The 15,344-nt window shown below is 42.6% G+C and overlaps 1 protein-coding gene across 6 annotated transcripts in view; it reads right to left on the reverse strand.

Moving 5' to 3' along the window:
- Positions 1 to 15,344, reverse strand: part of MYO16 (myosin XVI) — a 513,550-nt gene that overhangs the window by 78,982 nt on the left and 419,224 nt on the right. For 4 of the 6 annotated variants that reach the window (XM_037024949.2, XM_073212365.1, XM_073212366.1 and 1 more), the window contains 3 exons: positions 7,639 to 7,735; positions 2,119 to 2,365; positions 8 to 276 (listed from right to left, as the gene is read on the reverse strand). In XM_037024949.2, coding sequence (XP_036880844.2) covers positions 8 to 276; positions 2,119 to 2,365; positions 7,639 to 7,735 — 613 coding nt within the window. The remainder of the gene's footprint in view (positions 1 to 7; positions 277 to 2,118; positions 2,366 to 7,638; positions 7,736 to 15,344) is intronic. The other 2 variants (XM_073212367.1, XM_073212368.1) reach the window with 2 other exon arrangements.

Here is a 15,344-nt window from a genome sequence, read left to right on the forward strand (position 1 = left end):
CGCTGACCTTCATTCGCTGACTCCCTGGCTGCGGCCCACAGGCAGGCGCTCACGGCCTCATAGGAGGCGCTCAGCCGCGTGGTGGGGTCCCTCTTTGGCTTGGGCGGAGGCTGTTTCCGTGGTGACGGGAGGCCGCTGCTGTGGTCCAGGCTGAACACAGAGTGCAGAGGAGACCGGGTGGATGGGCCAGCCAAGGCCTGGACCAGGCCATCCACCGCCATAGGGACAGGGACCGAGCTGCCGTGGAAATGCCTGGGTCCACCCTGGTCTTCAGCTCTTGGGAGAAACAAAACACAAACAGCACCCCCGAGAGAGGCCCCGGTGCATTATTCAGATGGTAACAGTGCGCCTGCAGCACGGCGCCAGCTTGTGGAGGACAGCCTTCCCCATCCGACTGCAGGACGCTGGGCAGCACGCAGAGCCGCCTGTCCATCCTTCCCTCCCTGCCTTAGGATGCACCAGCACGCTGCGCCGTCATCACCAGGCCTTGCTAAAAGTCCCAAACACCAGGCTGCTTTGGGAGTGCCGCATTTTGAATCAGACTTGCACTGAATGAATTTTTCACACTCTGATTATTAAGCAAATGAAAAAACCAGAATTTCAATCTGAATGATAATTTCTGGGAAATCCATCTTAATAGGCAGTTACTGGTGCATCAAAGGCTGCAAGTTCATCACCATCTCCCCTTGCAAGAGAATATACTCTCATATGTGTACTCAAAACGCACAGATGTACCCTCTCTCCCCCTCCTTTTCCCTTCCCCCACTCCCGCCCTTGCCATTTAAATTCCATGAGTGATTATTTAATTCTGTGCAGGATTATTATTTTTCTTCTGCTATTCCATCTGGTTGCTCAATGCCAAGTGAACTGCTGGTGTTCAATAAGTAAACAGACAAACACGTCTTCACTTAATTTTAAATCAGGCAAGTGAAATACATAATCAAATTGAGAAATTGGGGTGGCTGTTTAGTTCCAGCAGAGAAAATGATAAATATTATTCTGGAAGTCATATAAAATTAATAGTTATCTGGTTTAAAAAAGTTCCTTCTGGCTTCACATATCAATGTAATCATGTAGCAGTGAGATGCCAATGCATTCATCTTACCAGGAGTCTCTGAGCATTAGTTTTTGTAATTATATCTTTGCGTGGCAGAGCGCCGCAGGGCTGGGGTCTACCACGAGCCAGAGCCAGACACCCATGTAGAAAATGAACTAGTTGAAGATGAAAGCATGGCACTCAGTGGATAATTTGTTTTCCCTGTAATGTTTAATTACAGTTTCCGTACAAAGGGAATTTTTTTCAGGATTTAATCACTGAGATATTTGAAGCTAATTAGCGAGATGCACATTGCCATTTCCACTTTAATAAAAAATCATTTGACATAGGCAGACAAGGCAAAGGGGGAGTCATTTTCAGTGAGAAACAACTAAATATTACTAGTGTCTTAAGGAAAAACAGGCATCTCCCTGACAGAGAATGAGGATTTGAAGGACCAGGGTCCCTGCCCTCCCAGGGAGAGGCACTGTGAGTCATGGGTGTCCTCACCCTTCAGAGAGATGCCCAAGTGATAAAATGGAGAAGGATTGGGTTGTCTCCACATTTCTATGTCAAGGTCAGCATCCAAAGTGAACTTAAAATAAAAAACTTTTCCCAGAGTTTCCTTATTGCCAAAGAAACTCGGACAGTTTACTAAGGGAAATATAATACATACAACCATTTATTGATCGCACTACTTTTATGTTGTCAGAGTGACTTCTCATTTTTTTCTGATCAGATTTCCAGAAGTTTCTATGAGTCAGCGTTCTATACATGATACCTGAATAAAGATGTCAAAATCCAGCTATATATTTTGGCTAAGACAGAAACATTAGATGCCTTAAAACTTTGTCCTTGAGATGGTAAATGATGCAAGCATTAGAGGCAAGACAATAATTGTTTCATATGACTAAACTCATGCATACAGCATCTATTTCATGAAAAGAAAGCACCTTTTGCATGCATGCCTGTTCCCAGAACCGCTGTCACATTTGAACTTCACCATAAGGGCTGGTAGATGGTTCCTGACTCCACAGGGTCACTTAGGAAGGTAACTAATGCTGCATGCGACCTGCCTTTACCTCCTGGTCCCCTCCTCTGGCTTGTCTCTGGCCTCCAGCTTCTCTTTATGGGAAGTCGTGTCCACTTTGCTCCGGGGCCAGTTGTTTTCACGGGCAATGTCCAAAGCGTTCTGGACGACCAGCGCGTCGTAGGTCCTCAGCCCCATGTCCTCTGTCATCTGCAGAAAGCTGCTGGCGGAGGTGGCCTCTTGCTGTCTGATGTCTCTTTTCTGAAGCAGGTGCTGGCGTGCTAGAAACCCTCTGATAACTTCCGTGGAAGAACACAGTCATGAGGAGGCGCAAGCAGCCAAGTGAAAACACAGAGGCCCACAAACACAAGTCACATGACAACTGAACCCAGAAGGAGAGCTTACTAAAACACTCTACTTCCCTATTAAAAAGGATATCTAAATTCTGGAATGGTAACACAGAAGGCAAAAATCCTAACCTGAATGGGGTCACATGGGTACTATTTATAGTAACGTTTCCACATTTCTTTTGGCAGCACAGGCTGGATATTGATGGACTGGACTGAGATTGCTAGAAAAGAGCAAAGCCCAAACCCCAGAGATTTCTGGGCTGTGCCTCCAAATGGACTGTTCAGGGATATACTGATCGCCTTTCATTATATCAGATTATAACAAACGTCTGAGGCTTGCGGATATAGTCTTTGAAAACATCATGCGCATACTGTTAATAGGACTGTGATTTAACTTCTGGAAAAACTAACACTGCATTTAAGACTCTGGGAAGAGACTGTATAGACACATAGGGCAGCCTGTTGGCTCTTTGGGGGTGCGGGGCTAGAAGAATGTGTAAGAATTAGAGGAAACAAGTGAGCAAACATACTCTGAAATTGCTGAAATGTATGACTTGAGAATAAAAATAATAATGCCCCCCATTTAAATGCATTTTCATGCATTAGGCATTCTGCCATGTAGTACCCAAACTCAATGTAATATACTATTATCTCCATTTTGTACCCAAAGAAACAGAAGCTTACAGAAGCTAAGAAAATTCCTCCAAACACAATGCAAAGCCAGTATTCAAACCTCTGTGCTTATGAGGCCCAAAGCATTCCCTTATGTCTGACCATAGAGATGCAATCTTAGCTCTGCAGAGAGCTTATCGCCAACAGGGAGTCACAGAGAAGCATGATGCAATAATGTGAGGAAGCGCTTTCTAATGATAACGAGCACAGGGCTTGAATGGACCAGGCCCTCTTGTGAGAAAGGAAGCCGGCTTCCAGTCTCTGAGAATGTTCCAGAGAGCAAAACAGCCCCTCCTCCTGGATGCTGTTGAAGTGCAGGTGGAGGAGTCCCACGGGGGCCCTTTGGCCTCTAGGATGCTAAGTTTTTAAGGTTAGAAGGAGTTGTTTAGATTATCAGAGCATCCATAATTTTAGGGAAAACTGTAGCAAAGATATTTTATTCCTGTCTGTAGTCAGGGTGGGGAGGGATGGGGGAGGCTTGTAAAACATTAAGTGCTTTAAGATAATCTGTGGCTAGAGGAGAATAAATGTGTGGGTTATCTGTGATGTCACTTTGATGCCTTTGCTTGATTAGAAGGTGGAAAGCGAAACACAGATTTCCACAATTATGGCTTTGGAGGCAGATGATCTGCAGATGTCTAAATGCTTAAGGCTGGCTTTCAGATGGCAGTACTATATGTTCAGTTACTTTGGAATGCAGTTGTATTAAGTTAACTGTAAAACAGTTATGCTGAACTAACCTCAAGGGAAAAAATACTAAACAGTAAAAGGTACATCCAGACTTCCAGGAATATAAAATGCAGAAGCCTTAACTGTGGGACAGGCACACGAAGAGAAGCAGATCTCAAAACTGGCCTGTTTGCTTTCTCGTTCCTGTTGCATTAAAGAAATTGAGACAGAGGATTACGCTCCCTGACTTCAAGCTCTACTACAAAGCCACAGTAATCAAGACAATTTGGTACTGGCACAAGAACAGACCCATAGACCAATGGGACAGACTAGAGAGCCCAGATAGAAACCCAAGCATATATGGTCAATTAATAAATGATAAAGGAGCCATGGACATACAATGGGGAAATGACAGCCTCTTCAACAGCTGGTGTTGGCAAAACTGGACAGCTACATGCAAGAGAATGAAACTGGATTATTGTCTAACCCCACACACAAAAGTAAACTCAAAATTGATCAAAGACTTGAATGTAAGTCATGAAACCATAAAACTCTTAGAAGACAACATTGGCAAACATCTCCTGAATATAAACATGAGCAATTTTTGTCCGAATGCATCTCCTTGAGCAAGGGAAACAAAAGCAAAAATGAACACAGGGGCCTACATAAAACTAAAAAGCTTCTATACAGCAAAGGACACCATCAGCAGAACAAAAAGGCATCTTACGGTATAGGAGAATATATTTGTAAATGACATATCCGACAAGGGGTTAACATCCAAAATATATAAAGAACTCACACGCCTCAACACCCAAAAAAAAAAAAATAACCTGATTAAAAAATGGGTGGAGGATATGAACAGACACTTCTCCAAAGAAGAAATTCAGATGGCCAACAGGCACATGAAAAGATGCTCCATATCACTAATTATCAGGGAAATGCAAATAAAAACCACAATGAGATATCACCTCACACTGGTTAGGATGGCTAGTATCAAAAAGACTAAAAACAACAAATGCTGATGAGGATGCAGAGAAAGGGGAACCCTCCTACACTGCTGGTGGGAATGTAAGCTAGTTCAAACATTGTGGAAAGCAATATGAAGGTTTCTCAAAACACTAAAAATAGAAAAACCATTTGACCCAGGAATTCCACTCCTAGGAATTTACCCAAAGAAAACAACTTCTCAGATTCAAAAAGACAGATGCACCCCTATGTCTATCACAGCACTATTTACAGTAGCCAAGATATGGAAGCAACCTGAGTGTCCATCAGTAGATGAATGGATAAAGAAGATGTGGTACATATATACAACGGAATACTATTCAGCCATAAGAAAGAAACAAATCCTACCATTTGCTACAACATGGATGGAGCTCCAGGGTATTATGCTCATTGAAATAAGCCAGACAGAGAAAGACAAGGACCAAAATGATTTCCCTCATTTGTGGAGCATAACAATGAAGCAAAATTGAAGGAACAAAACAGCAGCAGACTCACAGACTCCAAGAAGGGACTAGTGGTTACCAAAGGGGAGGGGTGGGGGAGGGCGGGTAGGAGAGAGGGAGAAGGGGACTGAGAGGCATTATGATTGGCACACATGGTGTGGGGGGGACATGGGGAAAACAGTGTAGCACAGAGAAGGCAAATAGTGACCCTGTGGCATCTTACTGCACTGATGGGGAGTGAATACAATGGGGTATGGGGGGGACATGATAATATGGGTGAATGTAGTAATCATGTTGTTTTTTCATGTGAAACCTCCATAAGAGTGTATATCAATAATACCTTAATTTAAAAAAATTGAGACACTGACTTTTGGGAGGGTGAAGGTGAGGGTATATTCATATATACTCTCTTGGAGTAAAGGGAAGGTTAATGTGGATGCGCCAGGCTTCTGACCTCCCACTGCGGCAGAGGCGTCCACTCAGTCCCCATTCACCAGGGATCTGCTGTCCCTCATCCTGAGGACTCTTCTCCTCTCACTTCACACTGGGAGCCTTTTAAAATTCTTTGAAAATGCTATACCAGTTGCTAAACATGGACGAGACAACTAATAACACAAATTTGCCACAAATAGATATTGATGCTTCTGACAATTTCAAAAGACTGTTTTCACGACACCTAGCACATTCACTCAGGTTTTAATAGTTTTCATCAGGAAAAAACGATGAGAGAAATGTCTGTTAGAAATAAATGAAATCAAAATGATTAAATATAAGACTAAGAGTTACCGCTTTCTTCCCCCACAACATTTACAAAGGAAAAACAAGACCTCTTGAAAAACTAGGAATGACTCCCAACCACATAAATTTTGAGTAAATTTCATACTAGCAAAAAGTATGGAAGGAACTGTTGCAAGAGATGTAAAAATAAAAATCAATGATTAACGCTTTGCATCAAAGAGCCAATAATTTTTAAAATGCTTTTGTGCCCATTAGTTCATTTATGCAATATGAAATAATGGTTTTTATCTGATACCATTATTCTTAGGCTCAGTTTTTATCTTTAGAGGCAAAGAGAACTAAGGTTTTCTTCATTTTTTTCTGTCTCAGGTCAGCAGGGCACAGTAACTTTAGCTTTGTAACTAAATAGAAGAGAAATTTCTAGTGAGAACGTCTGATGGAAGACAGGGTACACATTCTCCTAATTATATTTAAGGAAAATTCCCAGGGGAACTTGTATAACATAATATTAAATGGGATTCTCAGCTGGCTCTGGAGCCCGGGGCGAGGGCACTGGGCTCGCACATGGGACCCTCTCTGCCTCAGGTCCAGCTGAGGCTGCAGGAGCAGATTCTGATCGGGAGGTCAGCCGTGGGGCCGGAGGCTGCATTTCTCCCTGGCTCCCTGGGGACGCTGATGGTGCAGGCGCTCAGATCGCAGAAAATGACGGGACATATTGGAGACGTCCCACAGGGGCTCAGATGACAGAGGCTTGAACAGAATAAAGCTGTTTTCTCATCCAGTGAGGGGCACTTTTTTCTAACAGTTCTGAGTGCCTCAGAGAGCCGAGCGCACCATTCAGCTTCCACCAAAAGGGAGCAGATACACTGCTTCTTCCCTCTTCTACCTTCCTTTAACTATTTTATGATATGTACAATGTAATTAAATGATTAAGCACATTAAAAATTAAAGAACTATTCAGGGTATATGTTTTATGTGAGGCATAGTTACGATTTTTAAATTGTACCCATTTTTGATAGTCACTTGGGTTTTTACAGCAAAAAAATTCGAAATGGAATCTCTCCCAAAGCTAAAATGAAATAGGTACTATCTGCTATCAAAGACACAGTCCAACTATTATCATCACTTCACAAAGGAAGAATAAAGTCAAGAATTTTTCTAAGGCATATGTACAATTACATAATTGTGGTTTGGCTTCTTGGCTGTTCCAATCCTCTCAACTTTAGCCTAATAATGGCACCGCTGAAATGGCGCGGGACTCTGGCTCTATCGCTGCCCCCACGTGCCACGATGGCAGGTGGGGAGGCTGCTAAGAATTCAAGGATATTCCCTACTTCTCCTATGCTTTTCCAGAAGATTGACAAGCATGAATACTTGCAACGTGGTAGATGCATAAATTATAAGGTATGCATACTCCCCTTCCAGATTGTGATTTAGGGGGAGTTTGATAAAATTTCGGACGGAATGAATGCCAGAGAAAGCCCGGGCAGTGTCTGCACCTGCTCACTAGAGACGGGTGAGACGTGGACACGGGTGAGGAGAACGCCAAGCTACAGCACTTCCCGAACTCCCCCAGACCATTTCCTGTGCACAGAGGAGGCGCGGATGGAGGCACGATGCTCAGACTTGCGGTGCACTCAGAGTTCTTACTTCACAACACAAAAAAGTTCAGAAATGTTCATGTGGAAGTGTTACCTTTTTGGCAGGTTACGACTTTCCTCTGCAGCTGTAGGCACGCATCATCGAGCCGGTCCGCATGCCAGTATTTTAGAAGCACCTTTCCGACCCCCATCTACAATGCAAGCAGCAGGGAAACATTTAGCAACATGAAGATGACAAATGATGATGGGAAAATAATCAGGCAAGAGATTTTTCCAGAAGAGGATAAGAAGAAACTAGAGGATTAGAAGGCTAATGAAAGTTAATTCCAGTGCATCTTCCTTACTGTTTTGACAGTATTGCATTTAATCAGAAATCCTAGATGTTTTGTTCTAATGAAAATGTTTGCCGTGTGTACATACGGCCACTAACGTTTGCAGATGCTTACACACTGCAGGGCTTGAAGTGCAAGAGAGAAACATGGGTCCTGACTGTCTATTGGAATAAAACCATCCCCATCAATGGACTCTCATACTGCCCAGCTAGACTCTTATCTTTCCTTGACTCAAAGCAGGAAGGTTGAGTCCACAAAAAAGGAAATCGAACTAACACACACACACACACACACACACACAAACCCCAAAAAGCTGACACCCAAACCTGTTTCATTTTTTTTCACTATACTGTATCTTATTATAAATTGAATGTTTATACAAGTGAATTATAGAACTGCAGCACAGAAGTAGTCCCAATAAGGTCATCTAAAAGCAATAACCTCTGGATGCTTGCATGGAAGGCAGCTAAACAATGAGCATTCTTCTCTAGAATTTCTTAAAAGAAATTTCAGCATGTGACCAAATCAGTTTCTAGGAGGAGCTCTTGTGGCATGCAAGATAGTCCAGATGTGAAACTACTGATGACGAGAGTTGCCTAAGAAAATTCTAAGAAACACATAACAATAAGCCACACATGTGAGTTTTAAAAGTAATTTTCCTGTGTGCTGTACTTATTTCCAAAGAATTCCCAGAATGGTGGTAGGTGTGAGGAACACCCTTCACAGTGAAAATGCTCACAGTCCCTGAGAGGAAGCAGACATAAATAATTGCAGAAGAGCCTGGTAAATACCAACATGAAATGCTGTGCAAGCTCGGGGTGATGCTCTGTTAGATCTAACGGCTCAGGAAAACCTCACGGTGCTTCATGATCATACGCTTAGCACCTGCGACAAACGCCATTCAGATGAGAAGACTAACACGTGTGTCCCCAAGCATGAGCTGGAGACATTAAGTGGTAACACCCCACAGTGGAAGTCACACATCAAAGTGACACCCGAAGCTTGCACACATGTACACACCATTAGGTCCTGGAAAGGTTTATAGGTCAGACTTGTCTCATCTTCAGAGTGTTTGGCTAACGGTGGTTTATGAGCCTTTTCACATGGAAACAGCTCACTCCAATGCATTCGTTCCTCCCCATCTTCCCACTCAACTCTTGGCTTAGCCATGATTTGCTGTCTTGCTGAAACACACAGTTTTGCAAGAGAATGGGGCTTGAATCTCGCATGACGGCAGTTGGGCTAGTCAGATCCATGGGAAGCCTCTCAGCTGTCCTGCTGCAGACGCCTCTGGCTGACTAGATGTTCTCTTCATTGCATTTTCTTTTAGTTGGCTGAAATTTGAGACAGTCACCTGGGTGAGTGGCCACACAGTTGACACTTTTTCTCCCACTGTATTGCCATTCTCCCTTCCTAGTTATTTTCCATAATTCATAGTCCTTTTTTTTCTTCTCAACTGCCGACTTCCCTTGGCAGCCAACAGGAAGAACAGTTGGGCCTGTCTGTGAACGTGCAGAACAAATCTGTGAGGCAGGCATGGAAGGAGGGAGTGTGTCATCTTTCTGCTCATCACTGACTGTGGCACGGAACTTACTGAGGGAATGAAATCCCAAAGGCAAAATTCATGCAAACCTGGGTTCCAAACTGAAACTCCAAGAGTGACAGCCAGCAATACTGCACAATGGGTAGAACCAGTAATGACCATTGGAGGAACTCAGGTTTAGGAGGACCACAACATGGGAAAAGACCTACAGGATGGAAACAGGAGAACTGGACCCTAGTTCCATCCCTTAATTAAATGGAGACTCTAGGCAGGAAGGGAGTTGGACTAGGTGACCAAGATCTCTTAGAGTGACATTTCCACCTGCCACTCAAGAAACCAAAGTAGGTTTATCCTGAGAATTGTGCTACATCTTGGGCATGCAAAGGCGGCCCCTCTCTTCAAGTCGCTCATAGTTCACTGGGGGAGAGCAGCAGCGAGCAAATCCAGAGAGAATTCATGCTCAGTGCGGCGACGGAGTCATGCCTGGGGAGCGATCCTGAAGGGGTCAGGTGGGATTCACTGACAAGTTTCCTGAGCCATTCAGTCTTGAAGGATGAGTAGGTATTTTCCCAGGTGTCTAGGGATGGTGGTAAAAGTTGAATGTGGGACAGAAACCCCAGCATGTAAAAGACAAGGAGCAGAAAATGAGACAATGACAAACTGTCTTGGGCTCTGCAATGAGGAAAGAGGCTGCCTCTTCCGCATCGTGAAGAGTATCCCAGGAAAAACCTGGGCACGCTCCTCGGAACAATATGCATACACTGGAACATCTAAAGAGAATCCAATCTAAATTTTATAAAAATAAGTTTTGAAATTTAGAAAGTTCCTTATTAACACTGTCTGGAGAATGGATTGTTGGGCCCAGCTTTGGGACATAGTTGGTGAGGTGGGACAGTAGAATGCAACCGAGGAGGTCTCGCTGGGAGCCGTGGATTCAGTAACGACAAGGCAGGAGCAGGGTGGGAGCGTGAGGGGTAGGGCCCGTGTGCAGGATGCTGGGGTGCCAGACAGGCAGACCCCTGTGATTGCTGGGGCTGAGGCCAGGCCAGCTCCCAAAGCACCTGCTGAGTTCTTGGTGTAGTTATGCCAAAGAACGCTCTTCCTGAAGGGCTCTGTAAGTGGGGTGGGCTTCTGGGAGGAGGAGGGGATGAAGGTCAGAATGTACACAAGAACCCCACTTGGACGTAAAGGCCATGGGAATGCTGCCTCCCATTCAGGTGATTTAAAGAAGTGCTTCCCTCAGCCACCTGGATGCACTTTGCGGTTATCCAATGGACCGATTCATTCCTTCATTTTGGTTTGTTTGTTTGTTTGTTTGTTTACCACATATGTCATCTGTGGGTCAGCAATATTTGGAGATGCTCATTGAAAATTTTGACATTTGACTCTGCTGGTCTTTTAGAGATGTCGTATTTGTTGTAAATGTTTCTTCTTGAGCCTTGAAGAATGAAATTAACTGTTGAGTAGTATTTTGGAGTTCTTCCCCAGAAACTATTCTGAATAATGCATTTCAGTCTTCAAGTCCTCCGCCATCGTGATGCTAAGGAAGAGTGGGGCATAAGTTGAGGGACCTTTCTCCAGAAAACCCAGACGAGATCACATGCCTTCTAAATTTTCAGGGCTTTACATTGTGTATTAATGACACTGACAAGGAGAAAAGCACTGGCCATTTGAAGGTTTTTCTATGGAATAAATGCCTGTAAAGTTTCTCTGCAATCGGTGCCTTAGGGAGCTATGTCAAATCCAACAAATTAGGATGCATTCAAGTGAAACCGAATGTTCAGATCACCCACATTCTTGGTTTTGGTGGCATCCTCTTATGAAAAGATGTGTCTCCCAGCCAGAGGAAAGGTGCAGGCAAGACGTTCTCTACTGAGCCGTCTAGCTGTGCCCCCTGGGTGCAGAGGGTTCTGATAGGAGATTAAAATGTTCATGTCATTCTGACTCCTGTAAAAGCAAACCATCTGTGAATTATAGTCATCACTGTTTTTATTAGAAAACCGTTGGTTTTTTTTGTGAAATGACAGGTTTTAAAAGATGAAACAAAATTGTCATTGATGACATCGAGAGCCTCAATTACTGCTGCAGGTTTTCGGGATTTGGGGGTGGAAGTCATAGGAGCACAGAACCTGCTGGAGCAGTGACACGATGGGGTGTAGGTAGCCTGGAGACTGTACTACAGAGAAAGTGGGCGAGCCAGCGGACCCGAGAAGCTGCTCCCAGACCCCTGTCACTGACTGCTGCCTCCAGGCACAGAGGTGCAAAGAGGAGGGTGGCCAGGCTTGCCGACAGAGGTCATCTGCCTGTGAGCAGGACCAGGTGACACTCCTGGTTTCCATGGCAACCCCAGCATTCCTGAAGGAGGGGTACATCACTGGCCTCACCATTTTAGGGATGGACCCAATTCGACCACCGCTCACTGTAAGACCACAGGCAAAACCATCTCCAGAGTGATCTTCCCAACATCGATTTCACTATGTAACTTTTGTGCTTGAAATTATGTAATAACAGGCCATGATTTGCAGGATGATGTTGAAACGCTTTTGAAAGATTTGTTAGACTTTCTATAGTATGATTCTTTCTCAATGCATTCAGGTCTGTGTCTTCCCAAACTGCACTATATTACTTGCTGTTCCAAGTGGGTACGTGTTCTTCTCTCCTAGCTTAACACATACTATGATTTCTTTTTTCTTCATTTACTGGGTAAACTGCTATTTACCTTCCAATCGCAGATGACTCAGTGAACTCTCAGTCTGGTGGGTACTTACAATAACCAGTACACTATAACAGCATATCTATGTCACAATTGTACCTTCTATGTGTCTCTATAACACCCCAGGTTTTGTCATTATTTGTAGACCTATCTGAATATTCAACTTGATATGCGATGTTTGAGGACTACAGTAACATCAGAAAAATATAAAGTTCACAAGTTACAACTATTAAGGTGAGAGAAATGAAAGTAAATGGAATAATAAAATGGGGAAAGCAAAATTTCGAAGAAAGTGATTTTAATGGACACTAGCTATAACATGAACGCAGATATTTAAAAATTAATTCATTTTAAATAACCAAACTTAAAAAGTTAAATCTATTTAAATTGTTTGAATTCATTCATTTTATAAAAATGCATCTAATGCAGTTTAAGAAACAAAGATGTTAAGTTTAAGAGTTCTGGTGCCACCCTACTTCTGGTACAAGATCATTGCAAACCAAAATCTAGAATTTATCTTGCCCTCTAATTCTTTACCTGCTCTTTGACTCACCTTGCACATTGCTCCCCCCAACAACTTATTAATCTTCTAGAAACCTTCAATGATCCCAAAGTGCCTATAAACTAAGAAGCATACTTTTGAGTTTGGCATCATTCAAAGTCCACCTTCACCTATCTTTATTAATCCCTGAAGAGATAACACTTTTTACTCCTCTAAAAGAGATGCCATTTACTGTTATTTTAACTTGTCACATACTGTCAAGATCAGAAGACCACCGTGAGGCTTCTGTAGGTACAGTCAAGGGCCTACAGCATCTCATGCATTGAGTTCTTATTGAGCGACAGTGCTGTGGCTGCCAGTGTTAGGTTAGATACTATCCCTTTGTATCTGCGTCTACAAGTATTAGAATGTTTTCATTGATAATTACCATAGATTATATTTTAATAAGGATATTCATTGTGAATGCTCTTTTTTTGCTCCTAAAATGCTTTATTTTCATTATTACTAGTAAAAAAAAAATCTTTAAAAATTGTAATCTTCCTTGATCTAAAACCATTAACATTATTCTAATAAATACTTCCCCTTTAAAGACAAGATATATAATATTAAAGCAGCATTAAAAGTATTCATCTTCTTTCACTTTAATATTAGCATCCTAAAAAATACCCTAGTATTTCTTAAAGGACCCCAACCACTGTAAGTCTGTTCCCAGGTCTTTAAATAGCTTTATTGATGAAGAGACGAACACTACGCTCTTTCTTTTATGGGTTTTGATATCTACCTCACTCTCCCACCAGACTTGTTTTCCTTCCTGCTGATCCGAGAATGTCACTGTGCTCCTTTAACACACTGTTCTTTCTCATTTTCCCATGCAGAGCGCTTCTTGTATCTACCAGGCAATCTCTTCCCGACAGACACAGTCCCCCAAGCCCCTACATTTCCACATGCATGCTGAGAACAGTCCTTCACTCATTCCTGGCCCTGCGTCATTTCACATAGCTCTCAGGTACATTTTATCTTGCATCTTTCTTGATTTTCTTTGTCTCACATTTAGCTGTCCATCTATCCTAGCATGTGTCTGTCCTAATCATTTATTCATTCTTCTTTTATTCATCCATCCACCCATCCAAGCATCCATCCATCCATCCATCCACAAACCAAACATTTGCCAAGGGACTTCCTGATTCTGGGCACTGTTCCAGGTTCCAGGACCACAGGGATTAACAGAATACAATCTACGCTTTCAAGAAGATCAGTAAAACAACCATTTAACTAAAACTCATCTTCTCCAGGGTGAAGTCACATATTTCCCCATTTACTTCTTGGATTCACTGTCTAAGAATGGCCATTATATTAGATGTGCATATTTTATTATTAACATTTCAGTATTTTTATTTTCATGGTAGCTTTGATAAATTACTAAATAGATCTTTTCTGATGTTCAGCCTCACTCCACATGTACTTTTAAATATCCAGGATACATTTATACTAAATACAAGTTCTCTTTGTTATAAATAGACTATTCTTGAAGTTTAACTTCAACACAGAAAAGATAATTACAGCCATACACATCTAATAGAGAACGTATCTTCTGGTATTTGAAGAAAGTGGCTTGGCTCAAATTACATATAATTACAGGTTAAGAAAAATGAATTACTCTCACATAGAACGGTATGACCTGTATCGCAAGCAGAGATGAATACAAATGACTATTTTGAGCTTCCTAGTGGATTACTATCTGATCCTATATATTATTTCATTGTGGAAAGCATATTGATATGGTCAAGAGCATTTCATTCTAAAAAAGAAATCTCTTCCTCCTAAAGTGACAAGCTGGAAAACACAAACCAACGCAAACCCCAGCAGGACTGATTAGCTTCAAAATCACAGAGGAAAGTGCAGGGGTTAAGTTAATGTTCATTTAAGGAGCACCTTTAGCCTCTCCTTTAAAGGAAAGGGCCTAGATAATGTCAATAATAATTCCCTGCCCCTGGGATGTGTACACGATAAATGATTAACAGCAGCATAAGTGTAATCCGAGCCCACCACATGCACGGGGAGGGGTGGGGTGTGGATGCACACGCCCTCTGCCCTCAGCATCTGCCCGGGTACGGCCATGCATGTATTTCCACATTTGCTTTACTTCTAAAAATACGAATACTCAGGGCCTCGATCTTATATTGTATTTTTTGGAGTATATTTAGATGTTAAAAAATTTTTAGATGTTAAAAAATACTTAGTTACGTCTCCTGGTTTTCCCAATATTTATTCTATGGTGTGTTCATGTCTACTTTGAGACTCACCTGCATTTATTTTTGTGAACTCTCTTCTGCTTTCAACTCCTAAGGGCCAAGTCCCTCCATCTTTTAGAGCTCCACCTATATTTTGTGCAGCAAACTTGCACGTGTTAGTAAGAGCTTGAATATCCCTGACCTAAACTGATACGGGTTTTAAAAGAGCTGGCGCTCTTCTCAGAGGCCTGTTTCTGGACGGTCGCTGCGAGGTGCCCGGGGCCCTGACCGCCTCAGCTGCCCTCTGCCCCCGACCGACTCTGCCCCGCCTTCCCTGGACCACTCCACTAGTTTGCTAAGTAGCTTTCCAGAACTATTTGCTAACAACACACTTTTTTCCTGGTTAAAGCATAATTCGGATCATGTCACCACCTTCTTTAAAGGCGTCACACTGAACTTAAAATACATCATTTGTATTC

Source organism: Manis javanica, chromosome 9 (assembly GCF_040802235.1).
Source record: "Manis javanica isolate MJ-LG chromosome 9, MJ_LKY, whole genome shotgun sequence".
NCBI classification, from domain to species: Eukaryota; Metazoa; Chordata; class Mammalia; order Pholidota; family Manidae; genus Manis; species Manis javanica.